Source organism: Aotus nancymaae, unplaced genomic scaffold (genome assembly GCF_030222135.1).
Source record: "Aotus nancymaae isolate 86718 unplaced genomic scaffold, 86718_ANA_hifiasm-v0.15.2.pri h1tg000028l, whole genome shotgun sequence".
Taxonomy (NCBI): Eukaryota; Metazoa; Chordata; class Mammalia; order Primates; family Aotidae; genus Aotus; species Aotus nancymaae.
The window spans coordinates 19,518,840-19,534,441 of record NW_026988441.1 but is presented as its reverse complement, the minus strand read 5'-3'; the positions used below and the strand labels follow the sequence as shown (position 1 = coordinate 19,534,441).

The 15,602-nt window shown below is 48.6% G+C and overlaps 3 protein-coding genes across 11 annotated transcripts in view; 1 reads left to right on the top strand and 2 right to left on the bottom strand.

The window, feature by feature from the left end:
* The window catches only part of CEP89 (centrosomal protein 89), a 79,972-nt gene extending 75,680 nt beyond the window's left edge, over positions 1-4,292 (bottom strand). For all 4 annotated transcript variants that reach the window (XR_010344299.1, XM_064381513.1, XM_064381516.1 and 1 more), the window contains exon 1: positions 4,142-4,292. Coding sequence is in view for 2 of the 4 variants with exons in the window: in XM_064381513.1 (XP_064237583.1) it covers positions 4,142-4,180 (39 nt within the window). In the remaining 2 variants the exon portion in view is untranslated. The remainder of the gene's footprint in view (positions 1-4,141) is intronic.
* A 260-nt stretch (positions 4,293-4,552) lies between these two features.
* Positions 4,553-11,418, top strand: FAAP24 (FA core complex associated protein 24). Of its 4 annotated transcripts, none has more exons than XM_064381512.1 (5): positions 4,553-4,578; positions 5,150-5,268; positions 5,388-5,524; positions 6,008-6,160; positions 8,025-11,418. In XM_064381512.1, exons 2-5 carry the CDS (start codon positions 5,163-5,165, stop codon positions 8,274-8,276), a joined length of 648 nt encoding a protein of 215 aa, XP_064237582.1. In that variant the 5' UTR covers positions 4,553-4,578; positions 5,150-5,162; the 3' UTR covers positions 8,277-11,418. The 4 variants fall into 4 exon arrangements, with proteins under 4 accessions (XP_064237582.1, XP_064237581.1, XP_064237580.1 ...); XM_064381511.1 differs by lacking the exon at positions 4,553-4,578 and adding an exon at positions 4,581-4,733; XM_064381510.1 differs by lacking the exon at positions 4,553-4,578 and having other exon boundaries at positions 4,581-5,268.
* A 1-nt stretch (position 11,419) lies between these two features.
* RHPN2 (rhophilin Rho GTPase binding protein 2) overlaps positions 11,420-15,602 on the bottom strand; it is a 74,247-nt gene continuing 70,064 nt past the window's right edge. For all 3 annotated transcript variants that reach the window (XM_064381507.1, XM_064381508.1, XM_064381509.1), the window contains one exon: positions 11,420-13,677. In XM_064381507.1, the coding sequence (XP_064237577.1) occupies positions 13,420-13,677 (258 nt within the window). In that variant the 3' untranslated portion in view covers positions 11,420-13,419. The remainder of the gene's footprint in view (positions 13,678-15,602) is intronic.

Sequence of the window (15,602 nt, the reverse complement as noted above, 5' to 3'; positions counted from 1 at the left end):
GGTCCCACATTTGGAAATGTTATGGAATAGCATTCTAGGAAGCGGGAACAGCATGAACAAAGGAATGGAGCAAGACGTTGGTTGCAGTGCTGTTACGGTTCTCTGTTTTGCTGGAGTACAGAGGCATCTGCAAGTGTGGGGTTGGGGGAAGGTGGGGACAATTCCCAAGGGAAGGGCTTTCAGAGCAGACGGAGGAGATCCCAGGGCATAGTGAGGAGCAGTGGCCTGACAGTGGCCCCAGGAAAGTTAGGGAGTGGTTGGCAAGAGACACAAGGTTGGGAAGTGTGGCATGGCATGGGGGCATCTTTCAGGAGTGAGGGATGGGCAGACCTTCCAGTCATCTCTTACAGCCCCTACCCCCCACTTGCACAGCCACCCACAGGAGCAGATGCTCCAAGCAGTCTCTACCCAATACCCCCACTCTGTTTACCTCTCTGAGTGGTGCCCACCACCCTGCATCTGTCAAGGGATTCAACAGTTTCCATGTCTGTTTCCTCCCCGCCGCCCCCCACCACCTGCTGCACGGTAAGAAAGAGTTTTTGTTTGTTTGCTTGTTTTGGAGACAGAGTCTTGTCTGTTCCCCAGGCTGGAGTGCGGCGGCATGATCTCAGCTCACTGTGGCATGATCTCAGCTCACTGCAACCTCCACCTCCTGGGTTCAAGCTATTCTTGTGCCTCAGCCTCCCAAGTAGCTAGGACTACAGGCATACGCCACCATGCCTAGCCAAATTTTGTATTTTGGTAGAGACAGGGTTTCACCACGTTGGCCAGAGTGGTCTCGAACTCCTGCCTCAGGCAATCCACATGCCGCAGCCTCCCAAAGTGCTGGGATTACAGGTGAGAATCATCAGGCCTGGTCAGAAAAGGTTTTCTTAACTTTGAATCCCAGGGGCTGGCATCCAGTAGGGTCCTCCAAAAAGGCTGCCTAAGATTTATTCTTGTTTTTCTTTGAAAGCATGAATCGCCCATTGCACACTAAACGTGTCTCATACCATCACAGTCATTTCCTAACTCTGGTCCCCTCGCCGATCATGTCTCTACCAGGCAGAAAAACCCTCAGAGGCAGCCCCACTCTCTCAACAGCAGGCACGTGTCCAGCACGGCATACTCGGGCTGATATAACTTGGTTCCTACCAAGTGTTATAGGATCTCTGGGGTGTCAATTTTTCTGGCCGGAACCTCTGTGGCCACAGTGCCTTTGCCCAAGTTCTTGTCCTGTGTCCAGGAAGAATGGATGAGGTACGCAGACCTCAGAAGCGTGAAGAAGAGTTTTATTTAGTCTGAGACCAGCTCAGAGGAGTGAGTAGCTCCCCTCTGCAGGCAGATCGTCTCATGAGCTCAAGTGTTTACCTCAGCAGAGAGGAGGCCATGGAGAGGGTGGCTGCTCTCCACAGGCAAAAGCCATTCCAATGTCTCTGCAGGTCTCTAAAGCTCTCAGCAGAGACGGTAGCTCCTCTCTGCTGGCAGGTGGTCTCTGCAGCTCTCAGCAGAGAAGGTTCTCCTCTCTGCAGCTCATCATCCCGTCCCCTCATCTGTCTGCCCTCTTTGTCCTTTGGCCGTCCTTTGCCCTGCTCTGGCTGAGCCCAGGGTTTTTATGGACCTCAGAGGAGTGGAAGTGCATGCTGACTGGTCCATGGGCAGCCATTGGAAGGCCCAGAAGAGGCTCCATGAGTTTCTCCTCTAGGGGACTGGCAGCCCAGCCCCCAGCCTTTAGGCCCTCCCTAGCCTGAGGGTGGGGCCTTGCTGGGGACCCTGCCCCCTTCCTCCTCTGCCATTCATGGCCCCAGGGCTTGGCTCCAATCCCCCTCCAAGATCAGAGCAGGTGGCCAGAGTGGAGAGAGGCCATGGGTGGGAGCAGACACTCCTGAGCCTGCAGGAATGGAGGGTGGAGGAATTGTCCTTCCTGGGATGCCCGACAGTGCAGGCTGCAGAGACACCCCGGTCCTGTGCCTGGGAGGGCAGCCACAGCTGCACCTGGGAGCTCCCATCCACCAACTTGGAAGGCGCAGGGCTCCCACCTGTTCCTGGTTCTTGCCCGCAGCTTCAGGCCTCGCAGCTGCAGCTACAACTGCACCTGGGAGGACAGATCCTGCCTGTTCCCGGCTCCCCCAAGAGCACGGGAGGCTGGCATCCACAACTGCAGTTTGGGTGGCTGTAGCCCCCCACAGGAGGTTGGAGCTCCTGCCTGCTCCCTAGAACAGGAGGCTTGGGTCTGCAGCAGTTCACAAGACGCAGGGCTTCCACTGGCTCCATGGAGTGTGCAGCCCCTGCCATCACAAGGACTCAAATTCACTTCCTGCTTCCCCTGCTCTTCCTGGGCAGAGTTCGTGTACTTCAGTACTCAGCCTCGCCTTCCATTTCCCAAACAGCAAGTAATTCACTCTTTTTCAGGCCTTGGTATTTGCTGTCTTCTGCGCCCAGAACTTCCCTTACTCTCCGCCAGGCCCAGGCCAACTCTCCACTCAAACGTTGGCGTCGCTGCCCTTCTGGTACACACGTCAACAGCAGTTCTTGTTTTACCATTTGGCACAGAATTATTTATGGGCTTGTCTATCCTCCAGACCATGTGGCCATAAACTGTCAATCAGTTGTGGGTATCAGCACACAGCAGGCACTCATTAATGTTTGCTGCTTTGAATGAAAACTCAGGCCAGGTGCAGTGGCTCACACTGTAATCCCAACACTCTTGGAGGCTAAGCTGAGAGGATTGCTTGAGCCAAGGTTTAAGACCAGCCTGGGCAGCACAGTGAGACCAACACACACACACACACACACACACACACACACACACACACAAACACACAAAATAATTATTTTTATGTTTTTTTGAGACAGAGTCTCGCTTTGTTACCCAGGCTGGAGTGCAGTGACACAATCTCAGCTCACTACAACCTCTGCCTCTCAGGTTTAAGTAATTCTCCCACCTCAACCTCCTGAGTAGCTGGGATTATAGGCACCCACCACCACACTTGCTAATTTTTGTATTTTTAGTAGGATGGGGTTTCACCATGTTGGCCAGGCTGATCTTGAACTCCTGACCTCAAATGATCTGTCCACCTCAGCCTCCCAAAGTGTTGGATTACAGGCATGAGCCACCTTGCCTGGCCTCTACAGAAGAATTTTAAAAATTAGCCAGGCATTGAGACTTGGCAATGTGAGGCAAATAATAAAATAAATAAAAAATAGCATGGTGGTGCACACTTGTAGTCCCAATTACTGGGGAGGCTGAGGCAGGAGGATCACTTTAGCCCAGGAGGTTGAAGCCGCAGTGAGCTATAATCGTGCCACTGCACTCCAGCCTGGGCACCAGGACAAGACCCTGTCTCTAAAAATAAATTAAATAATAAATAAATACAAGAATCCCTTTGGCTGCTATGTGGAGGATGAACCTAGTTAAAGGGCGAGAGTGAAAGCGGAGAAACCAGTGCAATCTGCCGCAGCGGTCCGGGTAGATGCCGGAGGCCGGGATGTGGGGGGAGATGGGAACAGCTGGCAGATGTACGTCGTGGGTAGATGGGATGGGACTTGCTGATGGGGTGTACATGGTGGGTGGTGGAGAGAGGAATGAAGAATGACTATATCCAGCCATGCAGCAGATGTACGTCGGCCAGGAGTTAACTCCAGGCACTGGGACGAATGCTACAGGGGAGACAGAGTGATTCCTGTTCAACTGTGGCCGACCCTGGGGCAGAATATTGTTAAGGGCGGACGTAGTAGCTCACGCCTGTGATAGCAACACTTTTGGAGGCTGAGGAGCTATGTTGGGCAACATAGCAACATCCCTGTCTCCACAAAAAATTGAATTAGGCGGGCGTGGTGGCGCGCGCCTGTAGTCCCAGCTACTCGGGAGGCTGAAGTGGGAAGATCTCTTGAGTCCAGGAGTTCGAGGCTGCAGTGAGCTATGACTGCGCCACTGTACTCCAGCCTGGGCGACACAGCGAGACCCTGACTAAAAAATAATAATAATAATAATAATAATAATAAATTAGAACACGAAAAATCAAGACTTCTTAAACTGAAAACCATTTCCTTTTGTGCCGCCACCTTGTCTGGATCTCAGGCCAAACCCCAAACCCGCCCCAACCCTTTACACTTAACCCCCGGCCCCACAGAGCCGCGCGGCGGGCGAACATCTACTTACGAACTGGCTCCTGCGGCCTCTCCGAAACCCCAGGAACATCCTTGCGGCGCGACGAGGCCGGACCGGGGGCTGGACTCATCAGCAGATCGCTCCAGCGCCAGGGACCACTCCCTAAAAGCCCGCCGCAGGCCCGACCCACAGCACGCTTTCTCTTCGCAATGGACTTTGCAGCAACCACGTCGGCCATTGGCTAAACTCGACCTCTAGCCAATCAGAGGCAAGGTTACTGCCACACCGGTCGTTCTTGGCAACCAGCGGGTTCCCGTTGAAATCCCCGACAGAGCGGAAACGTCCACCCTGTTCGTTCTCTTATTGGTCAGGATAGGCGTTCATTTCTGACACCACAGCCTATCCGGCGCTGCGGTTGGCGGAGGGCGGGCTAGATCACGGACTGGGAGAGCACCGGAGGCGTGAACCCGGAAGTGGTGCGGCAGCAGGTAATGTGGACTCTAGACTCGGACAGTGGGGTCCCTGCCGCCTCGGTCCGGACCCAGGACTAGACTAAGGAGCCACGGTGCAGATCCAGCTGGGGTGTCGGGTCTAGGCACGTAATGAAAATGAAGGAAGCGGACACCAGGACAAGAATCTCCTGGTTCTTAGAAAATTTATTTCGCTGCAGATAATTGGCAAACGGGATTTCGCTGTGTTGCCCAGGCTGGTCTCGAACTCCTGGACTCTAGCGATCCTCCCGCCTCAGCCTCGCCCAGTGTTGGGATTACAGACGTGAGCTGCCATGCTCAGCCCAGGATTCTGATCGTGCCTCTGCCCTTATTAGAACCCAATGCCATTACCACCTCCACCATCACACACCCCCTCTCCAGCCACCCTGGCCTTCGTTGAGACCTTTGTGTTTTCTTATTAGTAATTTAAAAAAGAATCTTATTTGACAGTTCTTTGACAATTCAGTCTGCAGACGGGATCCTGCCCCAGAGGCCCCGGCTTGGAGTGGAATGCAGGGCCGTGTGCGGGAGAGCCTGCTCAAGTGCCGCCTGGCTTTTCTCTCCTTAGGTAGAGACTGCCCATGGAAAGGAACCCCTCTGATGGCACGGGCCCCGTGCATGTGCCTTTGGGGCATGTTGTGGCGAATGAGAAATGGCGCGGGTCACAGCTGGCGCAGGAGATGCAAGGTCAGTGGGCTGCCGTCTGCCAGCTCTTGCCTCCTCTGACACATTAAAAAAAAAAAATTGCTTATTGCCATCTTTTCATCCAAAGCTCACGGAACTCATTTTCTTCTCTGTATTTTAAGGGAAAATTAAGCTCATTTTCGAGGATGGCTTAACACCAGACTTTTATCTGTCGAACAGATGCTGTGTTCTTTATGTCACCGAAGCTGATTTGGTGGCAGGAAATGGCTACAGAAAGAGGCTTGTTCGGGTTAGAAATGTAAGTATTAGGCTCGGCGCTGTGGCTAACACTTGTAATCCCAGCACTTTGGGAGGCTAAGGCAGGTGAATCACCTGAGGTCAGAAGTTCGAGACCAGCCTGGCCAACAAAAATTAGCTGGGTATGGTGGTGCACGTCTGTAACCCCAGCTACTCAGGAGGCTGAGACGGGAGAATCGCTTGAGCCTGGGAGGCAGAGGCTGTAGTGAGCCGAGATCTCGCCACTGCACTCCAGCCTGGGTGACAGAGTGAGAGTCCATCTCAAAAAAAACCAAAAAACAAAAACAAACAAAAAAACAAATGTTAGTATTGGATTCAAGAAACTGAAGTTGAACATTGATTTGTTTCACCACCCCCCTTCCCTCCATCCCTTGGTATCATTTATTTAAAGTCATTGGCCAGGCCAGGCAGGAAGTGATAGCACTCTTAACCTAAAAAGTAATTTGGTTGCAAAATGATTTACTGTCTTTTTTTTCCTTTCAAGTCCAGTAATATTCAAGGAATTGTAGTTGTTGAAAAAACCCGGATGAGTGAACAATACTTCCCAGCCTTACAGAAGTTTACTGTGCTGGACCTTGGAATGGTGCTGCTTCCAGTGGCCAACCAGATGGAAGCATCCTGCCTCATCATCCAGTTGGTGAGTATGGATTCCTACACCTTCACGGTAGCCGTGTCCTCATGCACACTCAGCTGCCCTCCCTCTAGCTGCAATGTATCCATTCTATGTCATTCTCTGCTTTGGTTTATAAAACCTCTTTGCCACCCACAGTCTAGGGAAGTATATCACAAAGTGCACAAGTTGGAGATCTGATTTTAGACTCCCAGGCTGTGATAGCTCCATCACTCATTATCCTGCCCTTTTGCTGGTGAAATTGTCAACTAGAGTCTGGGCACGGTGGTTCACGTTTGTCATCCCAGCACTTTGGGAGGCCAAGGTGGGCAGATCACTTGAGGCCGGAAGTTTGAGACCAGCCTGGCCAACGTGGCAAAACCCTGTCTCTACTAAAAATACAAAAATTGCCTGTTGCAGTGGCTCATGCCTGTAATCCCAGCACTTTAGGGGGCCAAGGAGGGCAGATCACCTGAGGTCAGGAGTTCGAGACCAGCCTGGCCAGCGTGATGAAACCCTGTCTCTAACTAAAAATATAAAAATTAGCCAGGCGTGATGGCGGGCACCTGTAATCCCAGCTGCTCAGAAGGCTGAGACAGGAGAATCGCTTGAACCCAGGTGGTGGAGGTTGCAGTGAGCTGAGATCATGCCATTGCACTCCAGCCTGGGCAATAGGGCGAGACTCCATCTCAAAAAAAGAAAATACAAAAATAAGCTGGGCATGGTGGCAGGTGCCTGTAATCCCAGCTACTCAGGAGGCTGAGACAGGAGAATCACTTGAACCCAGGAGGCAGAGGTTGCAGTGAGCGGAGATTGCACCATTGCACTCCAGCCTGGGTGACAAGCGAAACTCCATCTCAAAAAGAAAAGGTCAACTAGAAGCTGCTTTTTCTCATCCCCATGTGTTTTTGTTAAGCATTAGCACCTTGTGCAAGTTTTTTTTCTTTTTTTCAGACAAGGTCTTGCTCTGTTGCCCAATCTGCACACCCGCTGGAGTGCAGTAGCGTAATCTTGGCTCACTACAACCTCTGCCTGCCAGGTTCAAGCGATTCTCCTGCCTCAGCCTCCCAAGTAACTGGGATTACAGGTGCCTGCCACCACGCCCAGCTAATTTTTGTATTTTTAGTAGAGACGGGGTTTCACCATGTTGGCCAGGCTTGTCTCGAACTCTTGAGCTCACGTGATCCACCCACCTCAGCCTCCCAAAGTGCTGGGCCACCACACCCGGCCAACACTTATTTTTAAAATCAGTTTAGAGGCTCACACTGCTAATCCCAACATGGGGGTAAGACCCAAACATCAATTGTGTGTGTGTTGTGTTTTTCTTCTGTTTTGTGTGTGTTTAAATCTCCCCCTCTGATGTGGAGCTGGAGTTGAGAGGCACATTGCAAATGCAAGCAGCCACAAATGGTTCACAGATCCCTCTCTACCACATCCTTTATGTCACGGTTCCTAACTTTCCTTGATACAATGCTATTGTCTGCCTTTGTATAGCCACTGGTAACTGCAGACCAGGTTTCTCCTTTGAGGCAGGCTTTCTGCAGGGCCTGCGTGAAGTAGGTCTGGTTTAGGTGTAGCCATCATTTAATCCTGCACAACTGAAATGTTTCTTAATGGACCATCAGAAAGTGTTGGAATTCCTCAGTGTGTTTTTCTAAACGTTCTGAAAACTCACGTTTTTGTAAATTATTAATCTTACTCCTTTGTGTGGTTCACCTTTTAATAATTTCACTGATGTCTGAGAAATCATATTCATGGCATATGAAAACATTTGTTCCCGTGAGTCAAGCTGAACAAAATGGAAAAACTAAATTTCCACAAAACAAATTTTAAGAAAATGGCCAATTCTCCAGAGGGCGCTCACATGCTGTTCCTTTCATTTGCGGTTCAGGTTCAAGAGCAAATCAAAGAGCCCAGTAAGAACCCTCTTCTAGGGAAGAAACGGGCCCTGCTGCTGTCTGAGCCATCCCTCCTTCGAACTGTGCAGCAGATCCCAGGAGTTGGAAAAGTTAAAGCTCCCCTTCTGCTCCAGAAGTTTCCAAGCATCCAGAAACTGAGTAATGCTTCCATTAGGGAACTGGAGCAGGTGGTCGGACAAGCAGTGGCACAGCAGATCCATGCCTTCTTCACACAGCCCAGGTGAGGGCTGGCCTCAGGGACATGGCGTCGTCTCCCCAGACCACAAACATCAGGATCTTGTTTTCAGCTTTAAAAAACAAGAAAAAGGTCCTGGCGCGGTGGCTCACGCCTGTAATCCCAGCGCTTTGGGAGGCCAAGACGGGTAGATCACCTGAGGTCAGGAGTTCGAGACCAGCCTGACCAACATGGAGAAACCTCGTCACTACTAAAAATCCAAAATTAGCCAGACATGGCGGCACATGCCTGAAATCCTCGGGAGGCCAAGGCAGGAGAATCGCTTGAACCCAGGAGGCAGAGGTTGCCGTGAGTCGAGATTGCACTATTGTACTCCAGCCTGGGCAACAAGAACAAAACGTCATCTCAAAAACAAACAAAAAAAAAAACAAAAACAAAAAACCAACCAAGAAAAAGGGCTGGGTGCAGTGGCTCATGCCTGCAATCTCAGCACTGTGGGAGCTGAAGCAGGCGGATCACCTGAGGTCAGGAGTTCAAGACCAGCCTGGCTGATACGGAGAAACCCTGTCTCTACTAAAAATACAAAAATTAGCCAGGCATGGTGGCAGGCACCTTTAATCCCAGCTACTCGGGAGGCTGAGCATGAGAATCACTTGTACTTGGGAGGTGGAGGTTGCAGTGAGTGGAGATCATGCTACTGCACTCCAGCCCGGGTGGCAGAGCGAGACCCTGTCTCAAAAAGAAAAAAAAAAAAAACAAGAAAAAGGATTTCCTAACAAACAGGTATACTTGGAGGTTAAGTTTAATTTAAAAATTTTAAAAAAAGAAAAGAAAAAGGTTTTCCTGTCACAGCAACTAGTGAAAGATGAGGTGACCTGAATGGAGCCTGTGGGTCGTCCTGCCTTGGTGTCTGAGTTCAGCTTTTGAAGTTAGTGGGCCACAGAGAGCACTGCCATCATTCTAAGATTAAAGGGGCTGGTGGGATCTTCCCAAGAGTCAGGGACTCTCACACTCAGCAAAAAGCCAGTTAGGGCTGATTTTAATGTGTGACCTTGACCTGCATCTGTCATGGAAAGCGCCTTCTAAAAAGCTTTGGTGGGGCCAGGCGCGGTGGCTCACGCTTGTAATCCTAGCACTTTGGGAGGCCAAGGTGGGTGGATCACCTGAGGTCAGGAGTTCAAGACCAGCCTGGCCATCATGGTGAAACCCCATCTTTAAAAAAAATTAAAATTAGAAAAAAAAAGTAAAAAGCTGTGGTGGTGGATGTGACCATCTAAAGGAAACATATGTACAAAGAAGCACTGTGTATCCTAAGCCCCTTGTCCCTGCTGTCAGAGCTGCAGTTCTTCAGGTCCGGCCTTCATATACCTGTTCCGCGAGGCTGCTTCCAATGTAAATAAATAATTCCGCTACACTTCTTTCTTTCCTTTGTTCCTCACCCCGCCCTTTTATTGGCAGATACACAGTTCGTTTATAATCATTTTGTATGTCTTCTGCACGCAGAAAGTGTGGAGTCAGAAGCTCCCTTTAAAGTTGAAAACTCAATGTGCATGAGGCAGAAAAGGACGTGTTTGTAAATATAAGACCCAACAGTGGGAGGACTCAAGAAAATGATGGCAGCAGCTGCAGCCAGTGAGGGAACCAGGGGCTGGGGATCAAAAGGTACAAACTGCCCATTCAAAAAATAGACACAGGCAGCGGGGCATGGTGGCTCACACCTGTTATCCCAGCACTTTGGGAGGCCAAGGCAGGTGGATCACCTGAGGTCAGGAGGTTGAGACCAGCCTGGCCAACATGGTGAAACCCCGTTTCTACTAAAAATACAAAAAATTAGCCAGGCGTGGTGGTGCTCTGCTGTAATCCCAGCTATTCTGGAGTCAGTTTGCATTGAGCCAAGACCACGCCATTGCACTGCAGCTTGGGCAACAAGAGCGAAACGCCATCTCAAAAAAAAATAGACACAGGCACAGTGGCTCATGTCTGTAGTCCAGCACTTTGGGAGGCTGAGGTGGGAGGATTGCTTGAGTCCAGGATTTTGAGATCAGCCTGGGCAACATGGCAAGACCCCATCTCTACAAAAAAATTTAAAAATTAGCCAGGCATGGCAGCACGTGCCTGTAGGCCCAGCTACTTGGGAGGCTGTGGTGGGAGGATGGTTTGAGCCTGGGAGGTTGAAGGTGCAGTGAGCCATGATTGTGGCATTGCACTTCAGCCCGCACAACAAAGCAGAACCCTGTGTTGAAAAAAAGACAAAAACCAAAAAATAAACGAAGATGCCATCTGTTTTAGAAAATACTAAGATAACCTGAAAGTTCTTTTAAGTTCTGCTCTGTGTAATGTTAGTAAATAAAAAAAAAAATCAAAACATTAAAAATATTGGCCGAACTCAGTATCTCATGCCTGTCATCCCAGCGTTTTGGGAGGCTGAGGTAGGCAGATCACCTGAGGTTGGGAGTTCAAGACCAGACTGAACAGCATGTAGAACTACTAAAAGTACAAAATATCGCTTCTCAGCCTTTTGGCTAAGATCAAGTGTAAAAGTACAAAATTAGCTGGGCATGGTGGTGCATGCCTGTAATCCCAGCTACTCAGGAGGCTGAGGCAAGAGAATCACTTGAACCTGGGAGGTGGAGGTTGCGGTGAGCCGAGCTTGCATCATTGTACTCCAGCCTGGGCAACAAGAGTGAAACTGTCTCAAAAAAAAAGTATCGTGGGCCAGGCGCAGTGGCTCAGCTCATGTCTGTAAGCCCAGCACTTTGGGAAGCCAAGGCTGGTGGATCACAAGGTCAGGAGTTCAAGACCAGCCTGGCCAACAGTGAAATCCTGTCTCTACTAAAAATACAAAAGTTAGCCCACTGTAGTGGCACGCACCTGCAGTCCCAGCTACTTGAGAGGCTGAGGCAGGAGAATCGCTTGAACCTGGGATGTGGAGGTTGCAGTGAGCTGAGACCACGCCGTTACACTCCAGCCGGGGTGACAAAGTAAGACTCCGTCTCAAAAAAAAGAAAATTTCATGCCTGTAATCCAAGCACTTTGGAGGCCAAGGCGGGCGGATCTCGGGAGTTCAAGACCAGCCTGACCAACATGGTGAAACCCCATCTTTTTAAAAAAAAAAAAATTGTGCATTAGGGGGAGAAACCATTTGAAAGAGGAGGGAATGAAAGTGAAATAAAAGTAAAAGGAAATATTCACTCAGATAAATGAATATGTTTATTTAAATATTTATACAAACATGGCCCTAAGAGCAGCAGATACACTTTCCCAAAGATGGTTGCTTCCTTTAAGACATTGCACAACAGAATATAGTTATCCTTAAAATTAGACTACATATTTTAGCTATGTAATGTGTACTGTGTCAACAGTGAACCTTATTAGATTCACGGTGTCATCCAACTCATAGCAAGATAAAAATCAGCAGGAATGTTATTTTAAAAAGTAAAATAGGGCTGGCGGCAGTGGCTCACACCTGTAATCCCAACACTTTGGGAGGCCGAGGTGGGTGGATCACCTGAGGTCAGGAGTTCGAGACCAGCCTGACCAATATGGAGAAACCCTGTCTCTACTAAAAATACAAAATTAGCTGGAAGTGGTGGTGCATGCCTGTAATCCCAGCTACTTGGGAGGCTGAGGCAGGAGAATCACTTGAACCTGGGAGGTGGAAGTTGCAGTGAACCAAGATCTTGCCACTGCACTCCACACTGGGTAACAAGAGCAAAACTCTGTCTCAAAAAAAAAAAAAAACGTAAAATAGAGGGCTGGGCATAGTGGCTCATGCCTGTAATCCCAGCACTTTGGGAGGCTGAGGTGGGTGGATCATTTGCGGTCAGGAGTTTGAGACTAGCCTGGCCAACATCGTGAAACCCTGCCTCTACTAAAATATAAAAATTAGCCAGGCATGGTGGCGGGCACCTGCAGTCCCAGTGACTCAGGAAGCTAAGGCAGGAGAATCGCTTGATCCCAAGGGGTGGAGGTTGCAGTGAGCCAAGATCATGCCACTGCACTCCAGCCTGGGCAACAGAGCAAGACTCCGTCTCAAAAACAAAAACAAAAAAAGTCAAATAGAACTTTAAAGTTGAATCATTTACATCTTTACCTTGTAAAATGTAAAACTACTTTTTTACCCAAGACTTAAAATATCTAATTATGTACCTTCTTTAAAAATGAAAAATGTTTTGAGTATCAAACAGTATATTATCTACCTTGTAGACAGCATCTTCATCTAACACTGCCACTGTGTTAGCAATTCTTAACTGACCTCAAACTAGAAGAAAAGCTGCTCCTAGGTTGTTTTTATGTAATAAGTCAAGACAAATTTGGCACTAGACTTTTTCTAGAAATAGCATTCATATTACATTGATATAATAGTAACATCTTAGGCCGGGCATGGTGGCTCATGCCTCTAATCCCAGCACTTTGGGAGGCCGAGGCAGGCAGATCACAAGGTCAGGAGATCGAGACCATCTTGGCCAACGTGGTGAAACCCTGTCTCTACTAAAAATACAAAAAATTAGCCAGGTGTGGTGGCACGTGCCTGTAGTCCTAGCTACTCAGGAGGCTGAGAGGCAGGAGAATCGCTTGAACCTGGGAGGCAGAGGTTGCAGTGAGCTGAGATAGCGCCATTGCACTCCAGCCTGGGTGACAGAGTGAGACTCTGTCTCAAAAAAAAAAAAAAAATAGTAACATCTTGTTTTAGGTTAATGAATTCCTATTAGGAGGCAGCACTTCAGAACAGTTTTTAGTGATACAAATTCAATTCTATCATTATAGTCCTTTGACCTGCCTTAATTCCAGGGTCATCTGAATTCTAGTTTAAGGAATGATTATTAGCCAAACCTAGAAACAACTGAAAATTTTACTAATATAGGTAACCCCAGTTTAACTCTAATAGTGACAAAAGTCGTAACTGTCGCCATTAAAAACAGCCATAGTTCCTATCTTCGACACTAGTCTATTTACAATATATAATAAATAACTTGCAGCAGTATAGTGACATGTCTCAAAAAAAGTTCTTTTTTCACAAATTCCTAGAGGTTTCTTGTAACTTTCCTTCATAAAAAGACATCGAATGAGAGTTTATACTATGAGAAAAACAGGATTTGAGAACAGAGAGATATTTTCCATTATGGCACAAACGTTTAAGGCCGAGTCAGCACCGGAAATGTTCGGGGCCCGAACGTGTCTGTTTCCTCACGTTAGTACAAAGAACTGTCTGAGTTGAGAAGGCTGAAGGGGGAGGGCAGCTTCTTCTTGATCTGAGGCCGGGCAACCCCGACCGACGGGAGGCACAAGGTGCTGGCTGACTTCTGTCTATTCTTGGTGCCCCAGCTCAGGAAGGAAAGCTTCTTGGAGATTTTCTTGGTTTTATCAGTTTTGTCGCCATCCTCAATGGCTAAGCAGATCATGGAGTATGTTTTCTGCATTCCCACGGAGTATGTGGCGCACTTATTATGCTGTGTATAGAAAAGGAAGAAAAAGGGTGTCAGGCATCATCAAGATAGCTGATAAAATCTATGAAGTTCAGCCGGGTGCAGTGGCTCACGCCTGTAATCCCAGCACTTTGGGAGGCCGAGGCGAGTGGATCACTTGAGGTCAGGAGTTAGAGACCAGCCTAGTCAACAATGGCGAAACTCCGTCTCTACTAAAATACAAAAGTTAACCACAGATGGTGGTGCATCCCACAGATGGTGGGCTGTAGTCCCAGCTGCTTGGGAGGCTGAGGCACGAGAATCACTTGAACCCAGGAGGTGGAGGTTGCAGTAAGCCGAGATCGCACCACTGCACTCCAGCCTGAGCGACAGAGCGGGACTCCAGAAAATAAATACAATTAAACAGATATAATTCTGAAACTCAGGTGACCAATGCTTGTACAGAATTAGGTTCTTAAAACAAGGACAAACCTTTTTTTCTTTTTTGAGACAGGGTCTTGCTATGTTGCCCAGGCCGATCTTGAGCTCCTGGACTCAAGTGATCTTCCTGCCTTGGCCTCCTTAGTAGCTGGGGCTCCAGGCGTGCGCCACCAGGTCCAACAAGGATAATTTTTAAGGAATATACTCAATAGTAATAATTTAAGCTGAGGAGCCACAACTCACATTTTAAGGTTCTTATAGTTGAGAAAGTAATAATACAATGGTCATGAATATGAAAATACAGGGTGGGGTGTGGTGGCTCATGCCTATAGTCCCAGCTACTTGGGAGGCTTAGAGGGGAGGATTGCTTGAGCCCAGGAGGTTGAGGCTACAGTGAGTTGTGATTGTGCTACAGCACTCCAGCCTGGGCGACAGAGTGAGACCTCTGTTTCAAAAGAGAAAAGAAAGAAAAGAAGGGAAGAGGGGAATGGAGGGAAGGAAAAAGAAAGAAAATGCAGTGAGCAATAGGTGTCCCTGTCACCTGGGCTTCCAGGCCCTCCCTCAGGTAACCACTGTGTCACTCCTAGAGATGATATGCATGTACAAGTATTTCTATATGTGCATAAGTATATTACCATTCTTTTTCTTTTTTTCTGAGACAGAGTTTCACTATTGTTGCCCAGGCTGGAGTGCAGTGGCATGATCTAGGCTCACTGCAAATTCCACCTCCCGGGTTCAAGCGATTCTCCTGCCTCAGCCTCCCGAGTAGCTGGGATTACAGGCGTGCGCCACCACACCTGGCTAATTTTGTATTTTTAGTAAAGATGATGTTTCTCCATGTTGGCCAGGCTGATCTCGAACTTTTGACCTCAGGTGATCCGCCCGCCTTGGCCTCCCAAAGTGCTGGGATTACAGGCGTGCACCACCACACCTGGCTAATTTTGTATTTTTAGTAAAGACAGGGTTTCTCCATGTTGGCCAGGCTGATCTCGAACTCCCGACCTCAGGTGATCCGCCTACCTTGGCCTCCCAAAGCGCTGGGATTACAGGTGTGAGCTACCGTGCCCAGTCTACCATTTCATTTTCAAAAAAGGAATATACACTATTCTACACCTGACTTTCTTCCCCTAACACATCTTGGATTTCAATCCACACCAGTAGGTACAGATCCACTTCACCCTCTTTAAAGAATCCACAGTGAAGACGCTACTATTAGCCATGTTCCCCCTGTGGCATTAGCTACATTCACATCATTATGCAACCCCTGCCACCGTCCATCTCTAAAACGTTTTCATCTTCCTCAGCTGAAACTCTGTACCATGAAACACTCTCTACCATTAACCTTCAAAGAATCATGTAGTATTCAAACTAGAAATCTGAGGAAACTTACTTTCTGAAGCCTTCCACGTGGTTATTGCCAGCTTCTAAGGTTTGCCTAACATTGAGATTGTTTTGTTTGCCATGTTTATTAACCAGCTACTATGTTCTGGCACTAAAATTAGGCATACAATCTATCTCTGGAGTGGTTG